Consider the following 26,623-nt stretch of genomic DNA (forward strand, 5'->3'; position numbering starts at 1 on the left):
CAGAAAAGCGCTGTCATCGACTGTGGCTTAAAACATTAATAACTTTGTTGATAACTTCATTCCCCAGAAGCCCGAGTGAACAGTGAGAAATTATGTGTTAAGTGAATGGGAAATTGTGAGAAGAAAATAAGCTTTTTTTTTTTTTTTTGCAGGCTTTTTTTTTGGTTTGGAGGCTATTAATGCTGCAGTTAGTAATTTCAGTAATTTCTTTTTTATTTAATATGTCTTTTTGCTCTGCTGTCTAGATGTTATTTCAGAAATAACACTTTTATTTTTAACGCCAATAAATTACTATTATTAATGTTTTATTTATCTAAATTGGGTGGCATGTGTAGCAAGAGCAGTTTTCTATTAAATATGTCACTCAGATACTGCAGATGACATAGTAGATATAACAAAGCTAACCAAAGAGTAGCTAACTCTACTCTACAGTATATCTTACACTCAAAGCCTTTAGTGGCTGTGTTCTGGAAAAAATATATACCTGTTTTTTTTGGGTTTTTTTTTTTCTTCCCATGTTCAAATCCCAGTAACACCCAGTCATGTTCACACACATGGGTTAGCCTTGAAAATGTAGAATTTTTTAAAAATGGCCATCTTGACTGTGACCTAGAAAACTGGTCGTCTCCTCCTGCTGTGCTGTGGGGTTGAAAAACCGAATGACTTTGTGTGTTTTGTGAAGAATTTATTGAAATCTGTAAAAGAAGGAATCCCTGTTATACAGAATCCAATGTCTCCAGGCACACAAATCATGTGTGCCATGACACAAAGACCCAGTGGGTAAAAGGAGGATCAAGTGACAGCTCAAGTAAAAGATGCTTTATCATTCTGAACTTAGTTGGAGCCGTCGTTTTCTTGCCTTGCAAAGGGGGAACATGTTTAGCAGGATGTGTAATATAATTGGAAGGTATAGTAAAGGGTTCGTTTCTCAAATTACGTGCACACAAAAAGGATCTTTTCTTCCCTCAGATTGGGTCTAACCACGCAGTTTTGTTTCACTTGTCTTGGTTTTGAGATGGGAGGTTAACTGAAATTAGTCAGTGCTGCTTAAAATACTATTGATGTTTTTATTACTTTGGATTAACATTATTGAAAGGACAGTTTAATCCAAATCCATGTAGGTTGTATTGGTGTGAATTTCTGAGTTTTGTAGATATTGGCTGCAGCCATCTGTAGATTATCATTTTTATTATTATTACTGTTATTATTATTATTATAGTATTATTACTAATGTAGCCAGGTCATGATTTCTGGGTGGAGACATTGTTCTTGAGTTTTTCAAATGTAGCCTATTTATCAGCACTTTGAGCAGCACAAGTCAAGTCCCATCTAGTTCCCATTATATTTGAGAGAAGCAGACATTTCAACCAATATCTCCAAACTACCACCAAAACAATCTAGGGGGACAAATAGCACCACAGGTAAGAGGAAAATTATTTATTTTTGATTTTGGTGTGAACTGTTATTTCAACAGTTTTCACTGAAAATACAAGCCACTATTGAAAGTATTGGCAGCATCAAACCTCAATACATTTTCATTACCGACTGAAATCTTTCTGTAGTAGAATATGGGAAACTGCTGGTGTTCAGAGTCAGACAGTTTGTAATTCAGTATGTAACCAAAATCAGATTGGGTTTAAACAAAATTAAACATTTCAGAAGATTATTTTGTTAAATGTACAATAAGCTAAAAAGTAAGGTATAGAAAAACTAGTAGTAGTATGAATAAATTTCAAATGATAATGAGATGTAATGAAACTAAAGGCATCTTTTTATCCCTTCTTTGTTAAATTTGAAAATAACTGTGCCTTCATGTATTAAAGAAATATCACATTATTTATAGTCATTATTTCAGGATAGTAGCAGATCTAGAGAGATGGTGACTTGGCAGCTGCTACTTCGTTCTAATGGTGGGCGGCATTTGTTTCTGATCATTTTGCGTACACTTGACTTTGCATGTGGTCAAATGTTTGGGAACTTGGCCTGACTACAAAGAAATTTGCCAAGTTCAACAGGACAACACTGTCATACTGTTGATAGGACACCACGATGGCGTCAGCTCAGCACTGTTCACCGCTCAGAGAAATACTCAGATCTGGTCATTGTCGTCGTAGAGTTGACTACACTGTGCCTGGCAAAAGCAAACATTCCCCTGTTCAGTGTCTGCTTTTTGTTTCTCCTGCCTTCCTCTGACTTGGCTACAGCTGCCTGTTTCACTGTCTTTAGAAATGGAGACATTCTGCAGCTTTTTTAGGGGTTTTAATGTTAAGCAAGAACTTTCTCATTTATTCATTTTGGCCAGCTGCAGGACCTTGAGGCAAATGAAATGCTGACGTATCATTGCGCTTTGATTTTTGAGTCTCTGCAAAGCAGGAGAGTTTGTGCATGTTCACACCTTGATTAATCTGTTGGCAACCCAGGCAAAGATAATAAAGGAGGAGCCATCATAACATGTAATGTCTATTATGATTCAGGTTTATCTGGTGCATTGTTTTAGTCTGACGTGGCGGTTAGGCTTTAAATACCTTTTTTTTCCCTGTTTATAACCAAAATTAGATTTAGAGTAAAACAGTTGGGAAAGTTATGTGTTTTCAAAACAAACACATAACATAACATACTTTCTAATTATGTAAATGTTTATAAAATGGACAATTTAATTAAAGGACAGGTTAGGTTTTTTTAAAGTCTAAAGTCTACCTTACTACAATACTCTCGTGTCATGTGTTCATTGAAAGGGTTCTAAGAAGCTGCAGTCATTTCTTCCTTTCGGCCTTAAAGCAGTTTGTTTTTAGTGCTACACTGTAGACTACACCACCTTTATTACCTATGAAAGTCAGGAACCAAAAGCCAGAGTTAGTTAAATCAAGTGGGTATCCAGCTGTCAGGGCTCAGCAAGCAAACACTGTTTGTTGAGACATAAAGAGGGAATTTGTTATAAAAAAGACTAAAAATTTGGAAGATACCCACTTGATTTGGATATCCAAAGCTCCAGTTTTGAATGTGTGCATTTGTACAAAATAAGGGTTGTGGATTTTATCTTCATTCTTCTCGCATGCTTCACCGTTGGTATGGAGTAGTTTTTGAAACATCCACGTTACAAGTTAGCCTTATTTTACCCACAAAATTTCATAACTTTTAATCTATGTTTGTGGAAGCGTAATGATAGTGATCATTTGTGGTTGTATTTTTAATGCCTTACCTTTGGAACAAATGTAACATAATTGCTGCTTCCAAGCAGCACCTTGATTCATCATTGAAAGCCGGTGTAATTCTTCTGATTATATGATTGATTGCTCTCACTAGTCTAGATTCCTGCTTCATTAAATACGTGCATTACGTGGTTTACCTTGATGGCCACATGCCAACAGTGGTGAAAAGGTACCATTGAAGATTGCACTGCCTCGTCAAGTTCACAATTGTTGTACTGAGAGTATCGCACGTCTTAGACATGCACTGAAATACTGTACCCATGACTCACATCTGTGGCTGCAGCCCTCAGTTGCTGATGTTAGCAGTTAGAGAAATCAGTGGTCTTCCACAATCCCATTTTTTCATTAGTGGTTATTGATCTGGGGCCTCGCACCAGAAACTCTTGATATGAATATAACTCTTTAACCACAACCTGTGGCAACAGTTTATTTATGGGCCTGTAGATGTTCTGCATTAGTGCATCATTGGCCATCCCAAACAACAGTTAAACTTGCAGTATGGAACTTTTCTCTCCCCCTTTCTGGCAAGGAGAGTAATAACACAAACGCTCTCAATGTATTTATGATGACACAAGCGCCACCATACCGTTGTTTGCTGTAGTTTGCGTCATTGCTATGGTTGCTTCCCCCTCCAGCTCCAACAAACCAAATTTTGCTGGTTGACGTGAAATGAGAAGACATGGTGAAAAGCATCCCTGCAGGTGTGCCAGTGTGGGAAAGTCATCCCAGACACCGGATTTAAAAGCTCCAGCATACTGCGAGATACATGAAGAGATTTCTGGTGATGACAGGCTTATTAAACTTTGTGTGAACTTGTTTGGCGGAAGCTTGAATGTAACTGATGTTGATTCGTATGGAAAAAGTCCTGCACTCCACATTTAGCATTAGCTAAGAGGAGCATAATCTTGGAGAAATCCAGTGACCTTTGTCTTTGTCCAGTATAGACAAAAATTAAGAGTTGGTATTTTTTTTAAGTTCTTTCCTTGTAACCTGAGAGGAGATACAGCCTGCTGCACTGGGTTTCTCATAGGTTTGCTCCTGGAGGAGGATCTTATCCTTGTTGATGTGAATGTAGCTGACGTGTCTCAGATTCTTCCTTCATTCCAGTATGATGACACCCACTCTTTGCCAGTGTCATGTGCACCTTCTGGTATTTCAGGCTCACAAGCTACTTGTTCAGGTGTGATGGTTGTATCGTTCCAGCAGGTTCTGGGATTGAGTGAATTGCTTGATTGTCAGAATCTAATTGGAGCAGGTTGTATAGCACTGAAGGCCTATAACCATGGAGAAAAAAGAACACTAAAGCACACTATGAAGGTAGATTAGCTTTGTAAATTAACTTCAAATTAGATAAATAAGTAAATAAAACTAATGGAAAACACTTCTCGCTTGTCTACATAGTAACTAAGCGCAGCAGTCTTTGAATAATGATGAAGACGAATAGAATAGAATAGAAAGAATAATGAAGTAGTCTTTGAATACAAAGTGCAGCATTTAACAGCTAAAGGTGGATATTTTTATTTTGAATGGGATTACATGTACCATATGACCAGAAACGCACAACAATGCATATGAATGCTAGTTTTGGCAATAAAATCAGCAGGTGCAGCAGGATGGCTGTGCTGTTTTTGCTCATATATGAAATACTACATTAAAGTAGATCATTCATCAGAAAAAAAATCAACTCTCAAATCAAGTTCAGATCCTATTTTATTATTTTATTATCTTGGTTGTGGCATTAGTTATTAAAGCTCCCATCTGTGGGTTGTATTAGACAAGCACAACTAAAAGCATGACTTTTTTGCTCCTCTGAGAACAAACCTGCATGCTCACTTCATGTGATAGGAATTAAGGACCAAACATTCAGAAGAGTTTCAAGGGGTGATTTTTCCCTTAGCGGTTACAGTGGAGAGATGCCAGAAACTGAACAGGAGAAAATTACCATACTGTAGAGAGAAAGAGAGAGAACCTGCTAAAAAGTGTGGCAATTTGCCTGTGTGTGTGTGTGCATGCACTTGTACAGTAGAAATGTGTGTTTGCTGCAGACAGAGAGACAGAGGGCGAGTGGATACAGTAGATAGTTGCAGATATTTTGTTGTGCTGTACCTAACTGTGTTTGCAACTGTTGAGTCTAAAAATATCACAGGTATGGAGGAGTATCAGAGTACCTCTTAAGTACCTGGTATCGATACAGCATTGGTAAAATCCTGTCAACACCCAGTAAACAGTTGCTGTTTACTAGAAATAAAGGTTTAGCAATATCTAAACCTAAGCTAACAGCTAAATTTTAAATTTTATTGCAGAAGGTCCTGGATTGCGGTCAAAAGTAGCTAAGTTTGTAGACATCGTATTTGGAATATTTACCATAAATAACATTTTCTAGTGATTCTAGGGACTATTTATGTTTTGCTGTAGGATCATTCATTAATTGACTGGGAGATCGTGTATTTGTGTGATCTAAACTGCTCACGACTAACCAGTGTTTTAGTTCTGTCCAATCAGAAACCGGTACAACCTGCAGCTAAGGTTAGCTTACAGACATTGCTGAGGTGCTTCGCATGTGTTACATTTCAGATCGCTTCACATTTAAAAAAAAAAAGAGAAGAGGCGCAGATTTTTTAAGGTCCTGTTTAACTTGTTCTCAATCAGGTCACATTGCGGTGATGGTTAAAATTACTATCTTTAGAAGCCATTCCATCTTTTCATTGCACTTGTGGCTTCTTTAGACTAATGGTACAGAAGTGCAGTTGTTATAGTTATTTTGTCTCTTGTGCTTCTTTGTTCCAGAAATGCCAGAGAAATAATACTGGCTGTGTGCGTGCGTCTAACTTTAATAGCAGGATCAACCCCCACATCCTTTAACTTTCTTCACCTGCACACCTAATTAGGCAATGATACGTAGCACTTACACAGTCCGTGGATGAATGGCAAGACAAAATGCTGCGTCAAATGCTTGACCTAGTGAATCAAATTTCAAGACCCCCCCTCCCCCGTGAGATGAATGGTGTTGAAAAGGAGGGCGCGTCGCGTGTTGACGTGATGGGAAAGGCAGTGGCCTCAGCACAGTTAGCCTCAAGGGTCATACTGTACAGGTTGCTATGTACAATGTATTTATAGCGCACCTTCCTGCAGTTTAAAGATTTGAATAATTATTTTATTTTCTCGTAGAAACGCACACACCTACGTAAGAGTTTTTTTTGGTTTGTTTGTTTTTTGAACACTGACAGCCATTAGCAGACTTTACAAACTGCGTGAACATTTGTGCTATTGCTGTCAACTTTTTTAAAACTTTCAGGATTCAGTTCTTCATTTCTGCTTGCACTGGATGAAACTTTAAAAAAAAAATAAAAAACTGAAAAACTAATTTCACTAATTTCTTTTAACCTCTTATCCCTGATTAAGCAGCATCTCAGTAAACTTTCCTCGACTACTTGTGGAGTGCTAGCATGCCAAGTACTTCATTGTGGTGTTTGTGCAGGGCTTATAGTCCCTCCTGTTGCCTAGTTCACATCTGATAGTGCCACAGCAGGCTGACATGGATTCAGAGATTAAGATCCACATTTGTCTAATGCATGCTCACCACTGGTCAGACTGAATACCACATCCATGCGGCAATCTGACAGTTCTGGGCCTGTCGTTTCTGTCTCATTGTGGTATTTAACAAACATCTGTGGGCTGCATGATTTAGTTATTCCCCCTCAGTGGACTCCCTTTTGGTTTTGGTCCCCTTGTGGCTCCCTGTGGGGTGTATATACACACACACACACACACACACAAACATACAAACATGCACACTTGTAAACAACCACAGCTGTTTAGTGGATATGTTGATATTTCAGTGTGGCTTCTCAATTTTGGCTCTGTTTTGTAGTGTTCTGAGAGAATGAGTATGGTTTGTTTAACTATAATCTGACACATGGATTTTAAAAGTGAACGATTTTTTTTGGGACATACGACCTCACTTTAAGTATTACAAGTACTGTATGTATGTTTACCACGTTTGATAGATGGGTAAACAGTGAATATGACTAATTATATCTGTATATTAGGGCTACAAATTAGTCACATGGATTTTTATACCAAAACAACCACAAATTTCTCATTCAGTGTGTTTAAGAAGGAACACTAATTTTCATATCAGGACAAAACCTGAGAGTTTATTCGTGGTATGGACCCTGACCTTGTAGTGCGAGCAAAACCCACAACTTACATGACTGCTGGACGGAGGGCTCAAAGCTCCACCAAGCTCAGTGAATGCATGACAACGGATTTCTTTTTTTAGATAGCTTCGATCTATTTTGAGAGATGGGTAATGATACAGGACAGACACTGAAGGACGTTCAAACCTGTCAACTCCTCTTATTCACACCTCATTGGTCAGAGGGAAGATGGCATTGATGAAAGGTCGTGGTGGCTCTGATTAAAAGAGAATATATTCATCTAATTCACGGGCAGAACAGGGCAGTTTCTACTCGCTGCCTATAGATGCACTTGCGAATTGATCTGATCTGCCCTCATCGAGTCGAGCTCACTTTGCCTTCAGCAGCTGTTAACCCTGCAGTGTATTAAAATAAGATTTGGCTCATGTACATAAAGGAGCGTGTCAAGGAGAGGCTTACAACAAGTTCACGTGTATCAACACACCTCTGTCATACCTCGGGGAGCAGGAGGGCCTCTGCCATTTTGCTGGACAGGTGCTCAAAAATGATCCCCTTGCGAAACAATGAATATCAAATAATTTAACAATGTCAATATTTCTGTTTCACGTCACTCACAAGGTACAATAGGTAGGCCTGATGAAAGGACACTGGAGTCAGTGTGGTTAAAAATGTTGCTGGATATATTTTTGCCAGTTTTTGACAATTAGTTTGCTGAAGAGGTTTCGCCTTCTAAAAAGTGTCATAAAAAGGAAACAAGGGAGGCGAAAAGTTTTGACTTCCAATATAAATGCATTTTGGGAGCCTGTGAGTCAAGTCAAGTCAATTTTATTTATATAGGCCAATATCACAAATTACAAATTTACCTTGAGGGGCTTTACAATCTGCACAGCATATGACACCTTCTGTCTCTCTAACTGAGCTTGCATCTAATAGCTCCTGGAATTATTTGTTGGGATCACAAAAACACAAAAGGCAGGGTTTATATTTCCACTCTGAAGCATCTTTGTATCTTTGTATATTAGATGTATTTCTTTGAGGTTTTTTTTAGGTCCTGTACTCCATGTCCAATATCTCCCATTTACATAAATTCCCATTCTTCTGCAAAATGTCTCCCTCTGTCAGAGGACACCATGAGTTAATGGTGCCCATCTTTCAACACACATCAGGGGTATGAAAAAGCCCTAACTGTACAAATACACATCACTTGGGAAATACTTAATAGCTGTGTATAGAAATAGTCATTATTTTTCAGATTGCAACAAGGGAAATTCAATTTAGACCACATCTTTCATTAGCAATGGTCTTCTTGAAAGAGCAATATTGTCTCATAAAATATCTTTTAAAAAAACGCATTGTGTGTACAGTAAGCTATATATACACTCTGCAGCTTAAAATTAAACTCACTAAAATGTTAAATAAGCCCTCTTTTGTCATTTATTACCAAAGTCACATAAAACTGAAGCACAGAAATAACTGCTAGGCTACTGTCTCATTTGGTTTATGTCAGTGTCCCTCTGAGAACCTGAGATTTACAGTAAAAAGAAAATCGAGAGGAATGGAGACAGGAGCGAGAGCAGCGGAGACAGATAAAGAGCTGCACGGAGGGATGGAGGGAAAGACGATGATCTGAGATAAGCAGAAAGAGAAGAAAAGGGCAGAGGGAAAAGGGCATGTCTAAATCCCCTTTCAATTTATTCCATATTGTTCATTGCAGGCGACATATTTCAGAGCAGAAAGGCTCAATAAAGTACCACATGAGCATAATTAATCCCCACACGTCAACCCGCACCTCGTTGAACTTATCCTCTTTTTTTTTTAATCATGGAAAAATGGGTTTATCCAGCAAATGAATCATGCTCTGTAACAATCAAAGCATTATGTATGAAAAGATGGGACACGGACATTTCTCTGTGCAATCTGTGAGTACAAATGATTGCAGTTGCTTTAATGAGATAAGGGTCAATTCAAGCAGTCCGAATGAATTACTGCTTTGTTCTTGGACTGTGTGTGTACTGTAGCACCAACCAAAACCGTGTGCAGTATGTCGTTTATTTTAAAACGCAAGGGGAACTACCCTTTAGATTTGATGCCTGAAGGGAGTGAGGAATGTAGTTTCTCTTGTCCTTCCTGTCATCTTCTCCTATTGGCTGATAGCCAGTGACTGTGGAGAAACTGCCAATGACTGTATGCATCAGACTGGGATTTTAAACATGTTTTAGGGCATCGCGTAACTTCCCGCCACTTCAGCTGAAGTATTGCAAGCCAAGATTTAGTTTTACTTTGACATTTGTAATCTTAGTGTCATTGTAGAATGACAAAACAAACAACCAAATACAAGCCCAGGAGCCTCATTTATAAAAACATTCCTCGATTTATACTTAAACTTGATCATTTCTTAAGCTGCCAATGTGTTCAGTTCAGTTCAGCATAAAAAAAATCTTGCTTAAGCGGTTGCTTAGTATCCCTTTTCCAACTTGATCCTGTGGTCTGTGAATGCCAAATCAACTTGAAGTGGTGGCACCTGCCAACACAAACAAGGGTTTACTCAGGAACAGAAAACAGAAAACCAAATTTTTTCAAACACGAGATCATAGCGATGGCAGAGAAGATTAAAGTCAGGTATTATACTGTGGGCTAAAACAGCGAGGTGACAAACAAAGGCAAACAGGCAGCTTGGGAGTATGTTGCTGCTGCAGAGAACGAGGCGGGGCAGAAAGACAGAGCTGTGGCTCTCATTAAAAAGAAATGCTCTTCCCAATTAATTTGTCACACCTTCAACTGATACTTCCTATGAATTGTTCATAAAGCTCGAGCGAAATTCACCCCAGCCTTGGATGTACAGGCATCCCAAATCGCAATACACCTGCATAACCAGCAGGAAAATGACTTACATCGAGTCTAGACTTTGCTTAGATGAAGTTCATTTCCAAAGTAAAGTTTTATTTAAGTATCTGCTTTCATGTGGTTTTCTGCTTACAGTGGTTAGCAGTTGTTAAAATGATTGATTGATGCTTTTTTTTCATCATCGTTTCTGAGCTCTGAGCTCTCCTAATATCTTCAGAGAGGAGAATGAAATCGGATACACAGAGCAGTTGCTACTCCGCACATCGAGCACAGCTAAGAGAGGTGATTCTAATGCCTGGAAAGGAAGAGTGAGTAGACAGACCAGACACACTTGGCAGCAGGACTGAGCTCACACAAGAATGTAGATGTTTGTTCCAAAATCAATGCAGCCTACTAATATTTGATTCTCCAAAAATTGAGGCTACCATTGGCAGCCATGGTGTGAACACACACACACACACACACACACACACACACACACACACACACACTTCTGTATAGATAGCTTCACCCATACCAGTGAATGCATGAAAGTGTCCTCTATGAATGAATGGTGAAATCAGAACAAACCAATGATTTTGTTCCAAGTACACCTTTGGGAGAATGAATGAACGAAAGAATGAATGAATGAATTTGGTGAATTAGGCTACTGGATCAAAAGCCAGTCAAACTATGCATGCTACTTTCCAGATTAAACACCTGTTTCAAGCATAATAGTGTTCAGACATACTGTCAGCCAGGTCTAACCAAAGCAAAATCATCATTTTCAGCAGTTTTGGACCTAAACATCGCCTAATGGCATGTGATCTGTAATGCTGTGTGATCGCAGAGTCGTCACACAGTGTTGAAGGGTAGTTTGCTGCCACGCTTATACACTTTGGTTCATGAAACAGATCCTTACTCTGTGAATACGGAGGACTTCCGGAGGAGAACCTGTTCTGTTTAAACCAGCACCTGGTTTAAGTCACTTAAGCAACAATATGACACACACTTGCAAGATTTTGTTGATTTCTTTTTCATGCAGTTACCACTGTAGTGATGAAAGAACCAAGTAAGATTTCACTTCCTGTTCAGGATTAACTTCCTTTTTTGTTTCACTTTCTGTTTTAATTTCTCATTAAGTTCCCATTCTCCTGTTTCCTCTGTCTCTTTTTTAAGTTTAAGAAAGTTGGAAACGGGCAGACTCTGCTTCGCGTGACATGTAGGAGGGCAGACAAAACAGAGAAAGATCAGACCTGCCGTATGCCGCAAAAAAAGTATCTCAAAAAACGAAACACCCATCTTTATGAGAGCACAAAATTTAATGTATGTGTGTTTTTCATTTCTTTTTCAAATCCAGGGAATATTTACACAGAATAATAACACTTGTCCCTTAAAATTTCATTACCGCCCTCTCATTCTTTTGAATACGATCACTTGCCTCAACTTTTTCTGCAGTATAAGGCAGCCTCATCTGGCATCTGGTTAATTTGTGAGCAGGAAAAATTCCCCCATTTACCTTGCTGTTGTCAAGACAAAGGATTAGATCAGTTCTATTGTTTCTGCGGTAAGTGAGATAAACTATTATCCTCATAAACTATTATAACTTGTGGTGTAGTGTTTTGGCAGTACCTGAAGTAAAACACACCCACTAATGCTCTTATAAAACAGTGCTCAAGATGGCAGAATTCTTAGACCTCACGTGATAAACTGAAACGACATTACGTTCAAGTATTAGATAGTTTCAGCTCTCTCAGGATTCCTCTTGAAGTTATTCTGGTCACATACTATAAACCCAAAAAAAAAAAAAAAAAAAAAAAAGCTTCCCAAACCTATATGAAGGTAGAATATATTCAGCCGTCTGTCTGTGCAGTGTAATTGTCAATAAGCCACAGAAAATGATTAGAAATTATTGCTTTTAAGATTCTTGAGACTGCCTTCATTACAGCTAATTGGATTGAATGGTGCCCACTCATTGGCCTACATTTATACATTTACATCGTATTTAAGGCGCTTAATCTGAATGGCACTGATATCATGGGACTGACATTTAAGCTCTTAAATCCCTAGGATGTTATAAGGGTTTTAGAGAGAGAGGAGAAAGAGAGTGAGAGGGAGGGAGACAAGAGAGACGGGTGGAGGGGGAGACATAGAGAAAGAAAAGAGGGTGAGGAAGCAGAAGAAAGAAATCAGTGAGAGGGTCTCAGTGACTGTGTGTGCAGAGAGACAGGAAAGCAGAATGACAGTGCAGGGCTTTTGTTCGAATGACTGCCAGCATGTCAATTGTGATGTAACATTTTTATCGACACCCTGCTCGCCACAACCTGACAGGCGGACAGGAGCTCAAGTTTTACGTTCCACACCAGAAGTTCAGGGCCAGTCAAACAGCTTCCCTTTGCAAACTTTGGAGGAAATCTCTCCTTTTTTTCTCCCCTCGTTGTCTGCTGCTTAAGGACATATGCGAGACTGGCAGTGTTTATTCACTTGACCTAGAAAAAGCTCTTGGCATGCGCACATCTTCTGAATTCACATTTTTGATTTTATAGTGGATCCTGTATATAGCATGTGGATACACAATGTACTGTATAAGCTATTTACTGAATGAGTTGCTGTGGTTTTGGAGGATTTCATGGAAAATGGTTTGTTTTTTGGGTTTGCAGGCTTCTACAACAGGCAATGTACTGAGATGGTGACAGGTCTGTTCTGTGAATAAACAAATAAACTGACTTCAAGCCCCCTTTATTATCCTCTTGTGACTCGCACATAAGAGAAAATAAAAATGAACATCTAGCTAACTAATTGATTAGTAGATTGACTAAAAATTAACCAGCAAAATCTTTAATAACAGATTGATAATTCGAGCCCACTGTACTGTTACTGCACTGAACAAAACAAGACATCTGTAGAAGTCACCTGTGGTGAACATTCAACTGTCATTCATCACTAACTTCATTTCTTTCAGTTTCCACACTGTGTGTGTTGCATGTCAGTGACACTGCTGTTGTACTAAGCAATATCATTGCACTATCTGGCCGTAAACAGGAAGACAGCGGATTATTCAAACAGTCCATTAATACACAATAGAAAGCCGAAGCTTTTTCAGTGGCCAAAACCAGACCGCGATGCTCGCCGCTCTGCTCAAGCCTCACGACGTACTTTCATCCAGATTCATCATACTGGGGCAGGACAGGGAGTGTCTACATGGGAAGAGAGATTTTTCTGAGGTCTAATAAGCAATTATTGATGGCTCACCACCAGTCCCTGTTCTTAAAGTCACTAATCCTGAACAGCAAGATGTTTGACGGCTTTATTCACTGCTTTTGGACACCTCAAATGATGCAGGCGTTCCATATTGATCACTATGCTTTGTGTCTCATGTTTGTTTGCCGATTGCTCAATAATCCAATTATTGCAGCACAGCTTTCTGTGAGCCCCTGCTATGCGTAAAGAGACACTTCCTTAGCATGCAGGCAGAAAGGAGTGAGAGAAGCGAGTAAACGGGAAGAAAAGAGGGGAAGGAGAGAAAGCTCAGTCTGTGTGAGATAACCTGAGTGGGAGAGAGAGAAGAAGAGACAGAGAGGGAGACGGGGAGAGCGAACGAATGAAGGAGAAAGAAACCACCGAGGGACTCTGCGGCTGTGTGTGTGTGTTCATGTGCGAGAACGAAAAAGACAGAGGGGAAAAAAAAAAACAGAAGAGAAAGTCGCAGGCAAAGCAAAAGTTACCTTTATAAATGCACTGACCTTGTGCACTTCACATTAACCTCCCTCTCCAAGAGAATTAGTCTGTATCATTCACACTCTGCTGTTCCTAACTGCGTCAATTGATTTCGGTGGACCAGAAACGGGGAAATTGAATCTCTTGTTACCCTGGCCAAAGACCATGGGAATACATGCTAATGCTGCACAGACAGACCCGAACTAGCATGGCTCCCTTGGGTGCCAGACTGTTGGAACAGCTTCATAAGCTGTGGCTGCAAGGGATGGCTAAACTCTTTTCACCGTTTTCTTTACACTCCTCCTCTTCTTCTTGTTTCTTTCTGTGTGTTTGTGTGAGGTTTCAAATGAAGGTATAGAAAGAGGACGACAGAACACAGACTGGGCACTGTTAACAAATGGTTTGTAGTGAGTGGCTTGTAGCATCTTAGCATTGTGTTGCGCTATGGCAGCCATTCTAACCTAATTAAATCAGTAGTGAGCATATTACATCTGACTGATGGCTGAGGGCGAGGAGCTCAGACAGATTCATTTACGCAGCACTTGCTCCTCGTTAATAACAACTGATGCTATCACAACAAAAACAAGTTTTCAAATAGTCCTTTGCGTGTTCAACCCGGTCCCAACAGGGCTTCAGGGCGAAAGGCATTTAAAGTGACAGTTTAGCTATTTACCTATAGATTTTATTTTTTTAAATGCTTGCGTTATACGAAAGATGTATGTCTGCAGCATGAGGCTAATGTTGATATTTGGCTCCGCGATGGTACACTTTGCCTTCTGCAACAAATGGCTTTAATCCACATAAATTAGACGAAGTTGCTCAGCAGGAGGCAAAGATTAGAGAGATAATGCACACAGCGAGTGTGTGTAAGTTTCGGAAAACAGGAGATGTGAAGGAGTAGAGACACTCAGACGAGACGGCTGAGAAAGCAGGAGTGTTTACAGAGGCACAATGAAAGAGCAGCAGCTGGGCTAAAGACCGCTCAGCAGCAAGTCAAAGATTAGACCTGGACAAGAGAAAGGTGGCACAAGAGAAAAGCTGAAAATCAGCAGAGAGCTTAAAAGAAGGCAAAAATCTTGTGAGACTATGTTTAAATGTTGTCGTAAAGAACACAGTTTAGTAGATTTTCGGAAAAGGACAGTAATTTGCTTTTGTTGATGACGAAGTTAGATACTGTGGAGACGCAGGGACAAAATAAAATAAAATAAAATACAGGCATGAAAACACACAGTAAACAAATCCCTGTTTCTTTGCACATCACTCTTGCTTGGCTTGCCAGTTGCTCATTTATTTAGCACAGCAACAGCACCAGACTTCAGGTTTGGACCTTTTTGGATTCATGAGGTGTCTTTATTTTAGTCTATAAAACCTAGAAAAATATGTCTCTTTAAGATATGCCTCACACATGCAACCGTAATATGCATGTGTCCGAGCAGTAGGTGCTAAATGGAAATCATGACCTCTGTTTCCCATGGGGATTTAGTGGTGACAGATCTGTTCAGAACAACCTGACACTTGTCCTGACTTTACAGTAACCAGAGTTTGTAGGCTTTGGCCGAGGATCCCAGTAAAATGGGCATGCCTCACATTCTAACAGGGCTGGTATGACAGGCTCTCTCATATAAAGTCTCTGTGAACAGACAGACCCTGGAGGCAGAACACATAAAGCGGAGTCAGTGGCACACTGAGAGGCCGTCAACATGCTACACAGTTCACAATGTCACGAATCCGCTGTGCCAGTCAGGTCTTGGTAGAAGGTAGATGCTCGATGAGAGATTGACACACATCTTCCCCAAGTCCGCCCATGTCTTTGTATCACTCAGAAAAACCAATTACGCTCTATTTCCTCTTATAAAGCTACTCATTAGCGCTGACGGGTTTCGCAACATGAAGCAGAACAGTGAATAGATAAAATGTAGAGCTACAAGCTGCTTTGCTGCTGCACAAAGCCCGGGTTTCAATAGGGAATCCTTTGTTCACTGTGTAAGTCCCCACGGCCTTCCGTTTGTTCAGTTCAGTTTGTCACTTGAGACTAAACTCATGCACACAGAAAAAATAATTAAAATCCATTTTAAAAATTGACTGAGTTTAAACCATGAGTAGGCTCTCTTAACTTAGATCCATGTCTCGAAAACTACTACTAAAATGCATTATTTTCCCATCTTCATAGCAAAACCCATCACCCTCATAACACCTTTCAAATAAGACACACATACATGGAATATTTCTCCTCCCCCCCTCCACCTGTCTCCCATTCTTAAATATTTATGCGCTAAGCTGAAGTTGCAATGTATTTACCCTAATCTTCAGAGTTTCACACACCTCAAACAATGAGATGTAGTGTATACACAAGACAGTGAGGGGAAGAGCAGAAAGGAGAGAGAGAGAGAGAGAGAGGAAGGAGAAGAGAGAAACCTCTGAATCGACAGTATTTCCCTCAGATGGAAAATGTGGGAGATATTTTGAGACCCGGGAGTATTTGGTTGGGCGAACGTTTTATTTGAAAAAGGTGTCTTAGTGGCAGAGCCTGATCCTATGATTTATTAAAAGAGCAGCATGAATGGAATTACAGCTTGTTGGGAAATTGGGACGTGTGTGTGTGTGTGTGTGTGTGTGTGTGTGTGTGTGCCTGCAGCTGCATGTTGAAGGAAATATTTGTGCGCATGTGACCGCTTGCCTTAAGGAACAGGGCAAGGACAGTGTAGTCAGATGATGAGCAGCACATACCGTTTCATTTGCATTGCTGTTCCAACGCGTTGTAAATGTGGTAAAAGTGAGGCGACGTCAGTGAGGACGTATGCAAGAAGAGCTGAGCGATAAATTGATGTTAGGGTGTCAGGGAATAGAGAAGAGCCGAGCATGAGGTCTTCAGATGTCTTGTTTCTTTCCGACTACGACCAAACGTAAAAGACACTCAGTTTACACTCACAACGCACTACACTACACTCACACTCACAAGAAAATAGGATATTCTCACAACTGAAGCACAGGAATAGGGAGAATGTTTGGTATTTACGCTTGAAAAGTGACTCAAGGATCCCCTCCAGGCACGTTGCAAAATTCTCTACTTTGAATGATAATTTCCGTATGATATGGTTTCTTGTTAAAATCCTTAAAATGACACCTACTCCTTCTCCCTCATCTAAAATTCTAAAATGTATGAATATGTGATTATTTTTTAATTCCAAAGTTTATTTGCTGGTCCTGAGATGTCTCCTGCTTCTGAGCGTGCACCACAGACTTCGAGTTTCGAGGTCCCGAATTCGCTTCCGAACCAGTCGCGATCTCACAAATCATGCTTGTAGCCCCGCCTCTTAAAACTGGATCTTCTGTGAGCACAGATAAACTTTCCACTTCCACCTGAAGAGCATCAAACCCGCCTTCGCTTTGAATGTTTATCTGATTATCAAACTAGTTTGCAATTCATTTTCTGTTGAATATTAATTCTTATCAACCATCAACAGAATAATATTGTAAAAATATAACATAGGGCTCTAAGGGGGAGTATTCAGTTATGTTGAAGATTGGTAGTTTAATCTGTAAAATTCCAACAAGGTCATCAGGATGGATTCCCATTGCAAATTCTCAGAGCCCGACATGTCATCTTCCAGTTCCTTATTTTGTTTGGACGGTAATTAAAAACCAAAGGGATTCAAATTAAAACTAAGACATGCTGCAAGAAAAGCGAATGTTTGCATTTTTCATACTGCGCTACACGCCAGGGATACACATCAGGCATTATGTCACTATTTCAATTTGACTATTTGAAGCCTGTCTGAATCAGCCATAAAATAAGTCAGAATCTGTGGATGTGAGAATACAGTTGCAATATTTTCTCTCACTCAGGCCCGTCATCCTCCTATTCCCTGCACTCTCCCAGGCCGCCTCACCATTGCTGACATCCCTGGAATTGGCCAGTCCAAAAAGGTGACACGAGCGCCTGCCCTGAAAGGGCAGCCACATGCACCACTGCAAATCTTTCACCTTATTAAATATACATCAATAGTCAGCCATACCTGTGAGGCAGCTCTCACCTGAGCCAAGGTTATTTTTAACCTCTTGTTTTGAACAGGAAATTATTCGGGATGCAATGTGTTTTACATCTAAGGACGATGATGATTAGAGGGATGGAAAAGAGGCGACAACAGTTAGTAAAATCAGCCTTTCTGTCTTGATTTTTTTTTTTTTTTTTTTGTTCCTGTCTCTCTCCGTGACTCCCACTCTCTTTCTCATTCTCTCTGCACATAGCCAACACATGTCTCTTTGTGCAAGTCACACACACACACATACACACAGAAAAGGAAGTCTAGGAACTGTGCAGTGATGACCAAGGAAACGCAGACATGCCATCTAAAATGTAGCGCTCTGTATCCCTTTTCAGGAAAGCCGTTTTGTGTTTCGTCTTTGTTAAGGCCAATCTGGTCAAATTTCAAGCGTGTGACTTGGTCTGAAACAAGACAATTCAGAAATGTCGATCAGGTTTTAGCACCTGTTCTGATGACACCACCACTGCAGGCTAACTTCATCACTTCAGTAAATGATATACAGCGTTTGATTTCACTTAACCTGTTTAACAGCAACAAGTAAAACAACTTCACAAGCATGACACTTGATACCTCTTTGTAACTGTAAGTGCAGGCAGAATATGCAGTAAATTGGAGATTGCACCTTTGAGGTTTAGTTTCTATTCTAACAACAATACAGTCACACCATTTGGATTTCACTATTATATGATATCTTTTGTGCACTACAAGGACAGAAGTTTGCTTACAATGTAGTATAGATTTAAGGGATTATACTGTGGCTGTGGTCACAGGTAGATTAGTCAGTTAAAACATATGTATGTTTTCCTTCAGTAGTTCATTGTGTAGACTTGAGGTTTTCATTTTTGCAGTAGTTTTTTGTGAAAACCTAATTGCACTGTCCCTCAGCAGGTGTTGAATTGTTCATCCAGTGGCCATCTGGGCCTGTAATCCTTTGGAGGTTAACACACTGAATTTGAAAAAGGTCATTGCAGACACATTTAGTTTGGCCCGTCATTGTGTGTTTGTGTGTGTCTTTGCCCTCTAACCTTCTTTTTCTTGTATCACATGTGTGTGGGACCTTTTGTACTTCTGAGGTCAGAATCTTAAAGTTGACCTTTAAGGAAAATAATGTCGAGCTTTACAATGAGCAGATTTGATGCTTCTGGACAAACTGTAGTCCTGTAATCCTGTTGGACCATTCATTGTACTGTATTTGCTCTGATGTGCATTAACCTCCTGTTCAGCAGCACTGGATCACCGTGACACCAGAATATTTTATGGTGTTCGAAGGAACGAGTTTCTAAAAACTGAACTATTAAACAGGCCAGTATTAAAATAGAGGGTTAACCGATCTCATTTTGCACCTGTTACTTTGACTTGGACATGAGAAGCTTTGTAAACAATAAAATATGCAAAACCTAAATGGAGCAAGCCTCTAAAAATCCCCCTTTTCTGTCTCTGCAGAGCTGATTACCTGATTGACTCTTAGGAGATGCTGTCAGCAGCAGCTTGAACGAAGTGGCTGAGCATTAGCTGGATATATGACTGCTCTTCTGCTGTTGAACCTGTCAAATACTATAGAGAGGCGGACTGGAGAGCAGTTTTCAGCAGTCCTTGAGCTAACGTGCAGAATGTGCTGCCATAGTGCTAACCTCCTGGATCCGAGCCAACCAGAGACTTGGCTTTGGATACCAAGCACAGCCCACTTCTTATGGTTGTGGTTTCATACCCTGCGACTTTACTGAGTCACTAGACCATGAAACTAAACATACAATGATCCCTCTAGGCAGATCGACTTGTTAGCCCCATAGCGAAACTCATCTACTCAGTATGTAGATTAATATATCAAGGTTTGTGTGTGCAGTGTTTCCTGCTTGCACATGCTGGACTCTCTGCCTCCTCTTGCTTCGTGTTTGTCCCAGCAGAATTGTAAATGACTGGTGGGTGTTGAGGATGATCGTATGTGACAGCTAATGCGTAGGGTTGCTGTCAACATGTGTCAGCGCCAGTGTACATTAACCTACATTCAGAATGAGGCCCTTTTGAATCACACAGGAGAGGAAAAGGTCGCATTTTGAATAAGACATTTTTTGGCACATTTTATTTCTCGGGGCGCATAAGTGTATTTCATTTGGTTTCTAAGGTTTGACTAGAATTGAAATGCTGATGTTTAACTCATAGTATACCATGATCTCATTGACTAGAACCTTCTTGCACTGACCAAGATAAGGATAAACATTAGTTGGAAGTGTGCTAACTGTTGGTAAAAAGTGGAGAACAGTGGTAAGGAGTATGTGGCATGGAGGTGGCTCAGGTCAGGGCTGATCCCTTAAAGATAATCTCCCTCTCTAGGGATTTGTTTTTCTCATTTGTCCCAGGGCCTCTAAGCTGAGTCTGGAGGTCACCTGCTGCACAGGCAACAGTGCCCAAACCTGGCTATAAACACATTTGTAAGGAGCCAGGTATTACATTGGGGTTGGTGGGAGAAAGCTAAGTAAGCAGTGAATAGAGTTGAAATATGAACACCAGGGGAGGCCAGGTCTAGAGTTCATCCATGCCACTGAAATCAAAGGGATTTGGGTCTACAACAAAACCCGTTTTAGCAGCGAAGCTTTGAAGTGGTCCATTTGTGTTTATGTTCGTGGCAGTTAGCTAGATTAGAGTACGTTCTGAGCCATGCTTCACAAAGGTGGTGAAAACAGGCTCCTTTATGTCTATTTAGTTAGATTTAAGCCACCTACTGTGCTTATTTTTGTTGTTATCATGTAGGTTTATTTTCCAGAGGCAAATGTGATTTAAGTCACAGAGCTGGTATTTCTTGTTCCTTCATGTGTTCAACTTTGTGTTTATCATCAGCCTCTTGTTTGCATTGTTTCTCGATTTCCCATGCCTGGAAATCAACCTGATGCCCAATAATGTATTTCTTGACATGTCAGCTGAATTATGTTCCCAGCTGCATCATGGCTGTTTTCAACAAAGGATCTTGGGAGTTTGATGCTAAAAACAGAACCTGGGGGGTACTGATGGTATCAGTAACAGATCAGTGTGAGGACCACATGAGACCCTAACTTCTTCAGGGCAGTAAATACTCTTATGCCGCAGTCGATCAAAACACTTGTGCAGGACTTGTAGCGGAGGTTTTGTTGAGGCTGCTCCGGAGCTGCATTGATGAATAGCTGGGTTGTTTTCATGGGGGTAAATTAAGAATAGTAAAGGCTGTGATTGTGCTGTTTTATTTTGTCATGTGTTCACATGTTTTGCATTAAATTACATTTTACAGGTGCTTTGTCCACTTCTAGCTCTGAAAAAAAATCTATCCAACTGGGGGGTTTACACCCATAAAGAAATGTATTTTTTTTTGCTTTATGCAAAAAGCAGAATTTTAACACGGCAGAGATATGAAAAACGGCCATTGTTCATTAACAGCATGTACGCAGTGTTCACAGAGAGTTTGAAATATGTCATGGAGCACAAGAACTACGACGAAAGCTGTGGTGGCATCACATGCCTAATTTTACACTGTATAAATGTGATCAGTCCCTCCTCTGTTTGTGCCAAGCATGAATTTTAGGAGTGTTCATCCATGATCATCCTCCCTATCAGATAACACCCTGACACATCTTCCTGAGAATCATGCCTTTGTGCCTTTCCACTTAGCCACAATATCTCAGATGATTAATTTCATTCATTGCATGTAACAGCTAGAGATTTAGAAGTTAGAGTGGTCAAACGGGTCAGGGCAGTTACAAGCAGATGAGTTACAGTCCTGCTGCCTTAAAGGGATCCACTGTCTCTGTAACACCTCTGGGTCATTTAACTGAAGCTGCATAATGAAAGTTGTGAAAAGTTGTGGGGAAGGTCACTTAAAGTTTTTAGGGATAGGCCTTGGAAGGGCGACAACACAGCACTTGGAATTTAAAACAAGGAGTGCAATGCACAACCAGGACATCAGATTCCAGTAGCAAATTGACCATATTTGCAGTGAACTACTTTTTTATGGTGAAATCACCTGATTTGCTGCTATTTTAAGTATTTATCCAATTTAGGTTACCAGAAAATTTAAGCAGAAGTATAAACATTCATAGGAAAACTAACTATTTCACCCAACTGGAATGTATAAAGCCCTCATGCATAAAATTTTAAGGTTAGGATTTTTTTTTCTTAAATGTAAGTGGCAGCCAGTCAGAGTAGATTATACTGTAACCTTAACACAAGAGTAACACAAGCCTGACAAAGAGGAAATCTCATATTTCTGTATGCTCAGGTACTCTGCCCGATGCCAGGGTCACCTTCACCAGGAAAAATAAATCCCTGGTGGCTCTCTAACACTACCCATAAGACCTCTCTCCCTTTGAGAGGCGGTGAGTGGGTGTCAACCTAATGTTTATACTGTCTGCTCATGGTTATGTAAGCCATTTTGTCCTCTTTCTCTTCCTCTACATCTCCCTGGGCTTGTTTAAACTAATCTACCTTTACCTTTCCAACATGCCAAGTTGTGTGTTACATAAATATTCTTTGAACTGGTCTAGCTTAGGATTTTTCAGCATGCCAAGGTGTGTATTACATAAATATTGTAGGCCAGACTGTAGAGAGGTACTGTACCATGATAGCTGTGTTTCTTTTTTTTTCTTTGGCAGAGTCAAGGATGCTTCTCTTTCATGAGGGGCAGGTTCAGGGAGGCTTTGATACTTGTCTGAACTATCCCTGTGATAACAGCCTCTAGAATGAACGAGTCAGTGTGTCTGCTGAAGCACGCACACACACAGACACACATAAGTTTATCTTTACAGTAGGCGTAGAGCTCTATAACAGTGTAAATACAGTACAGTAAAGTACTGTCTGTGTGTGTGTGTGTGTGTGTGTGTGTGTGTTTGTGGCAGACAGTATTACATGCATGATGAAGACATTGTTTTTCTATACAACACAACTCTCCCCGTGGTTCAGCCGCTTGTTTACTGACTCTGTCATGCTAATGTACTTATGTGGGTCACAGGGTTCATCCGTATCACGTGGGCCCTGCTGTCATCTATCATACAGCCGTCTCATGGCCCATTATTCACCCATAATGATGTTATCTTGATCAGCTAAGAATAACTACAGCCTCCTTGATTTCCTTTGTCAGGTTTTTTTCTCGAATTGCTCCATATCTATGGTGACTGTCCTAGTTATGCCACGCTTGGATGACTTCTGACCTTGCAACTCATACTGACTTTTTTACAGTTAATGGAGATTAGAGGCCAATATTTCAATATTTCTGGATTCTGATGACTCTTTGGCCACCGTTTCTAGTTGTAGCTGATTTAGCATTCCTTCCGCAGCTGAGACAGGGTGGAGATATTTGAACCATTCGGAAAATGCTCCCAGTGTGACATCCGAATTACTTGTAGAAAATCCTGAGGCCGAATTGAGCCCAAACATCTGTCCTGTGGCTTGGTCCTCACTCATTTTTGTGGGTACAGTGGGCTTTGTCTGGCTTCAAACTCTCACATTTCTTTTCCTTTGGCATTATCTTACCTACGCAGCAAGTCTGGGAAGCAGCGAAGGGGGCTGCAACAGTACAAGATACAAATTTCTGCTGGTACATTTTTGGTGGGAAGAAATAGGCGTTGTATACTCACGCTCATCTGTATCCTCATGGGAAATAAACAGTAACTAAATCAGTTGTTAGCTTTGTGTGTTATCTTTAAAGATGAAAGGACACAGAAAACAATGAAACTGCTGCCCTGGGGTTTCTGTAGGAAGGGAAAAAAGCAACAACTGGAGCGGAGAATGAGACCTTTGATCTGAGCAGTCAGTCCCATTGAGTTAGTCTGAGACTGTACCCAGAAATAGAGAAGACAGGGGTCAAGAAAAAAGTCCCAGTCCCAGCACACAGAAGTAGCTTGCACACATCTGCAGAACTTCTTTTTTGGTTTGTTTTTTTGGTGGGGGGGATTTTTGTGTGCTTTATGTTGTACATTGCAGTTTCTTGAAACAAACACCCATGCTAAGTTAACATTATCTTTACAAATTTGCTTCCTCTGCACTCTGGTTTTAAGTTTTCAGCAAGAGAAGAAGGGTGAAAGAAAGTTCTGCAACTAGGAACTAACATAATAGTGCTCCCGGTGGTACATCATCATTGAAGCCTTCACTGAAACAAAGAGGAATTTTAATTTTAATATTTATTATGCAGGATTTTACACTATGAAAATTACAATTCCAACTAAAAGAAGATTTATTTGACCTGTCTTAGTGGTCTTGCGGCTGCAAGAAGCACAGCATTTAGCCACAATGTCCCAATTTTGATTCTGACTGGAGACCTTTGTTGCGTGTCACGTCCTTATTATCTGGAGCTCATTAAAACATATCTCCTTTATTCTTCTTGTAAATCCTGCATGCTGACAAACTGTAGGTTCACAGTTTGTCTGCTGAAACAGCCTGATTTGGGAATGTCTGCAAGCTTGTGTTTAGTTTTGGGCTACTGGCAGCCGTTGGTGCACAGTCACTGCAGCCTGGCCTGTCTGCTCTGGTTTCATAAGCAGAGAGAGTGAATGACCTATATACTTCTCCGAGGGAGGGGAAGTCACCTTGTTGGTGGACCGGCAGGCAGGCATGCTAGTTGGCACGCAGCGGCAAGGTTTTAATGTGCGGCATTATTAAAGGGTTGACCACTGACTGGATATTAGAAGCATACTCTCATATGCCGCTCATGTTCTTGGACTGCAGATGTTCCAGTGCTGTTTTTGTAGCCGTGAATTGTCTTCTTGTTAACACTGCATCATAATGGTGTGAAAAGGCCAATGTATGGGGGAATATTCAGCAGATTAACATGCTGGGGGAAAAAAAAAAACACCTATTGACATGGATCAGATTTGTGCAAGCACACATACACACACTGACACTCACATTAGCTGAAACCATGGGGCCCCATGCCAGGAAGATCTAGTCAGACAAACACCTCACCAGAGACTCTTCTAAGCGTCCTAACAAATTGAATGTGTGTGTAGATGGACAAGGGGGAATTAGATCAGTGGTCCTGATTGTATCTGAGTGTGCTGTTGCTGTACCCCTTTCCAGCTAGTCCCCTGGAGGAAATGTGTGCGCGTGAGAGAGTGAGCGAAGTAGAGAGACAGAAAGAGGAGGAGAGAGCGAGTGCTTGGCAGCTGGTTTGATGAAGGATGTAAGGAGAATGTTAACCAGACAATCACCTTGCATGTTATTGATTGAGATGGGAGAGTGGTAATTAGCACAGAAAAGAAGGGGAAGCTGAGGCCACTTTCAATGTTTTGATACAAGGTGTTCTCTCTTTGTACCCATCTACGTGTTGTGTTCTTTGTGTGTGTGTGTGTGTGTGTGTGTGCACATGAAGGGAAATGTTTTATCAAAAATGATACTAATTTTTCCATCCATAAACCTAACCTGAAAAACATGAAGCTTTTAATCCACTCATAAGGCAAGTGTATGTTCATTTTTTATTATATGCAAGAGCCAACTGAGTCAGTGTAAATACATTAATAAGTGGCTAAATAAATATACAGTACACCCTCATATAATGGGGCCATTCAAAGTTCACTCATCTCCATGGCACATGTATGCACGGAGCTTCAGTGTATGCTTGCTCTGACACCATGTCATGTCTTATACCAGACTGTGTTGGGTGGCCTGTTCGGTTTTCAAAATGTACCAGTCACCTCCCATCTGCCTTTTGTCTCAGATTTCTGTTTACCAGAGCTTGATTTGAGACATGGATTTACAATGTCTATGGGTATGCATCTGCTATAAAGGCTCCAGAAGGTTAATGTATAGCTTTACATCAAATCTACATATAACATAATAACTTCAACACAATACTGGATTTTTGAATCCAATAACAAGGTTTAAATAAAATATGAATCTTTATCTAAAAAAACATCAACAACCTAAACATTTCGAGAAAGAATCTTTAAATTTTGTCGTTAAAACATGGTGAACTATATGTGCTCCGAGTGGGACATTTTTGTGCTCTCATACAGGGCTGTCAATACAGTGTGATCGTGACGGTGATTCTGAATGGTGTCAAATATATCCTTGGCATTTCTGTACTGCAGCTGCAGCTATTTATTGACTGACATGAATGTCGAAGTAGATGCATATATATATGTATCCCCAGAAAACAGTATCCTCTGACAGTGTCGAATGGTTGCTTTATTAGTGCGGCAAAATTTTTTTGATCTTTTTGATCATAAAAAAAGCAGTTGTTACATGTCTGATTATCAAGGTGAATGTGATAATTTTATAGCTCATTTTGTTCAGCCCTACTTTATGTGCACTGCAAGTGCTTTTCAGTTCTGTAAACAGTGCGATAGTATGTTGCTTAGAGAATGCCTTGTGTACCGGGTTTGAGCACAGATGGACATTATCCATTACCTCTAATACCTGCTGCATCTTTTAACTAATTCTCCCGCATACTGTGCATCCTGAGCTTAAATGGTCATGAAATTTTGTAACTCAGTCAGGAGTGAAAGCAGTAAACGATGCCAGAGACAACAATGCTTTGGATCAGGCAGAACTGCGACAGACTGTCGTCAGTTCTGTCTGTTGGTTGTGGCTCAGAGTAAATAACGACAACGTGCAATTCAACTTGCACTACACCACACAGCAGTACTGATTCTCACCTTGACCCTGAACTTAACATTATCAGTAAAAGTGTGGCTCTATTGTGGTTTGCTTT

The 26,623-nt window shown here is 40.3% G+C and overlaps 1 protein-coding gene and 1 long non-coding RNA gene across 4 annotated transcripts in view; one reads left to right on the top strand and one right to left on the bottom strand.

Moving 5' to 3' along the window:
• The window catches only part of LOC124073327, a 103,362-nt gene that overhangs the window by 51,734 nt on the left and 25,005 nt on the right, over positions 1–26,623 (bottom strand). The gene's annotated exons all lie outside the window — the stretch shown is intronic.
• Positions 1–26,623, top strand: part of nr3c2 (nuclear receptor subfamily 3, group C, member 2) — a 76,134-nt gene that overhangs the window by 14,936 nt on the left and 34,575 nt on the right. Inside the window, exon 4 of one of the 2 annotated variants that reach the window (XM_046415474.1) lies at positions 17,756–17,836. The exons of the other annotated variant lie outside the window; for it this stretch is intronic. Within the exon in view, the coding sequence (XP_046271430.1) occupies positions 17,756–17,836 (81 nt within the window). The remainder of the gene's footprint in view (positions 1–17,755; positions 17,837–26,623) is intronic. 2 annotated transcript variants of the gene reach the window in all.

This window comes from Scatophagus argus, chromosome 2 (assembly GCF_020382885.2).
Source record: "Scatophagus argus isolate fScaArg1 chromosome 2, fScaArg1.pri, whole genome shotgun sequence".
Taxonomy (NCBI): Eukaryota; Metazoa; Chordata; class Actinopteri; family Scatophagidae; genus Scatophagus; species Scatophagus argus.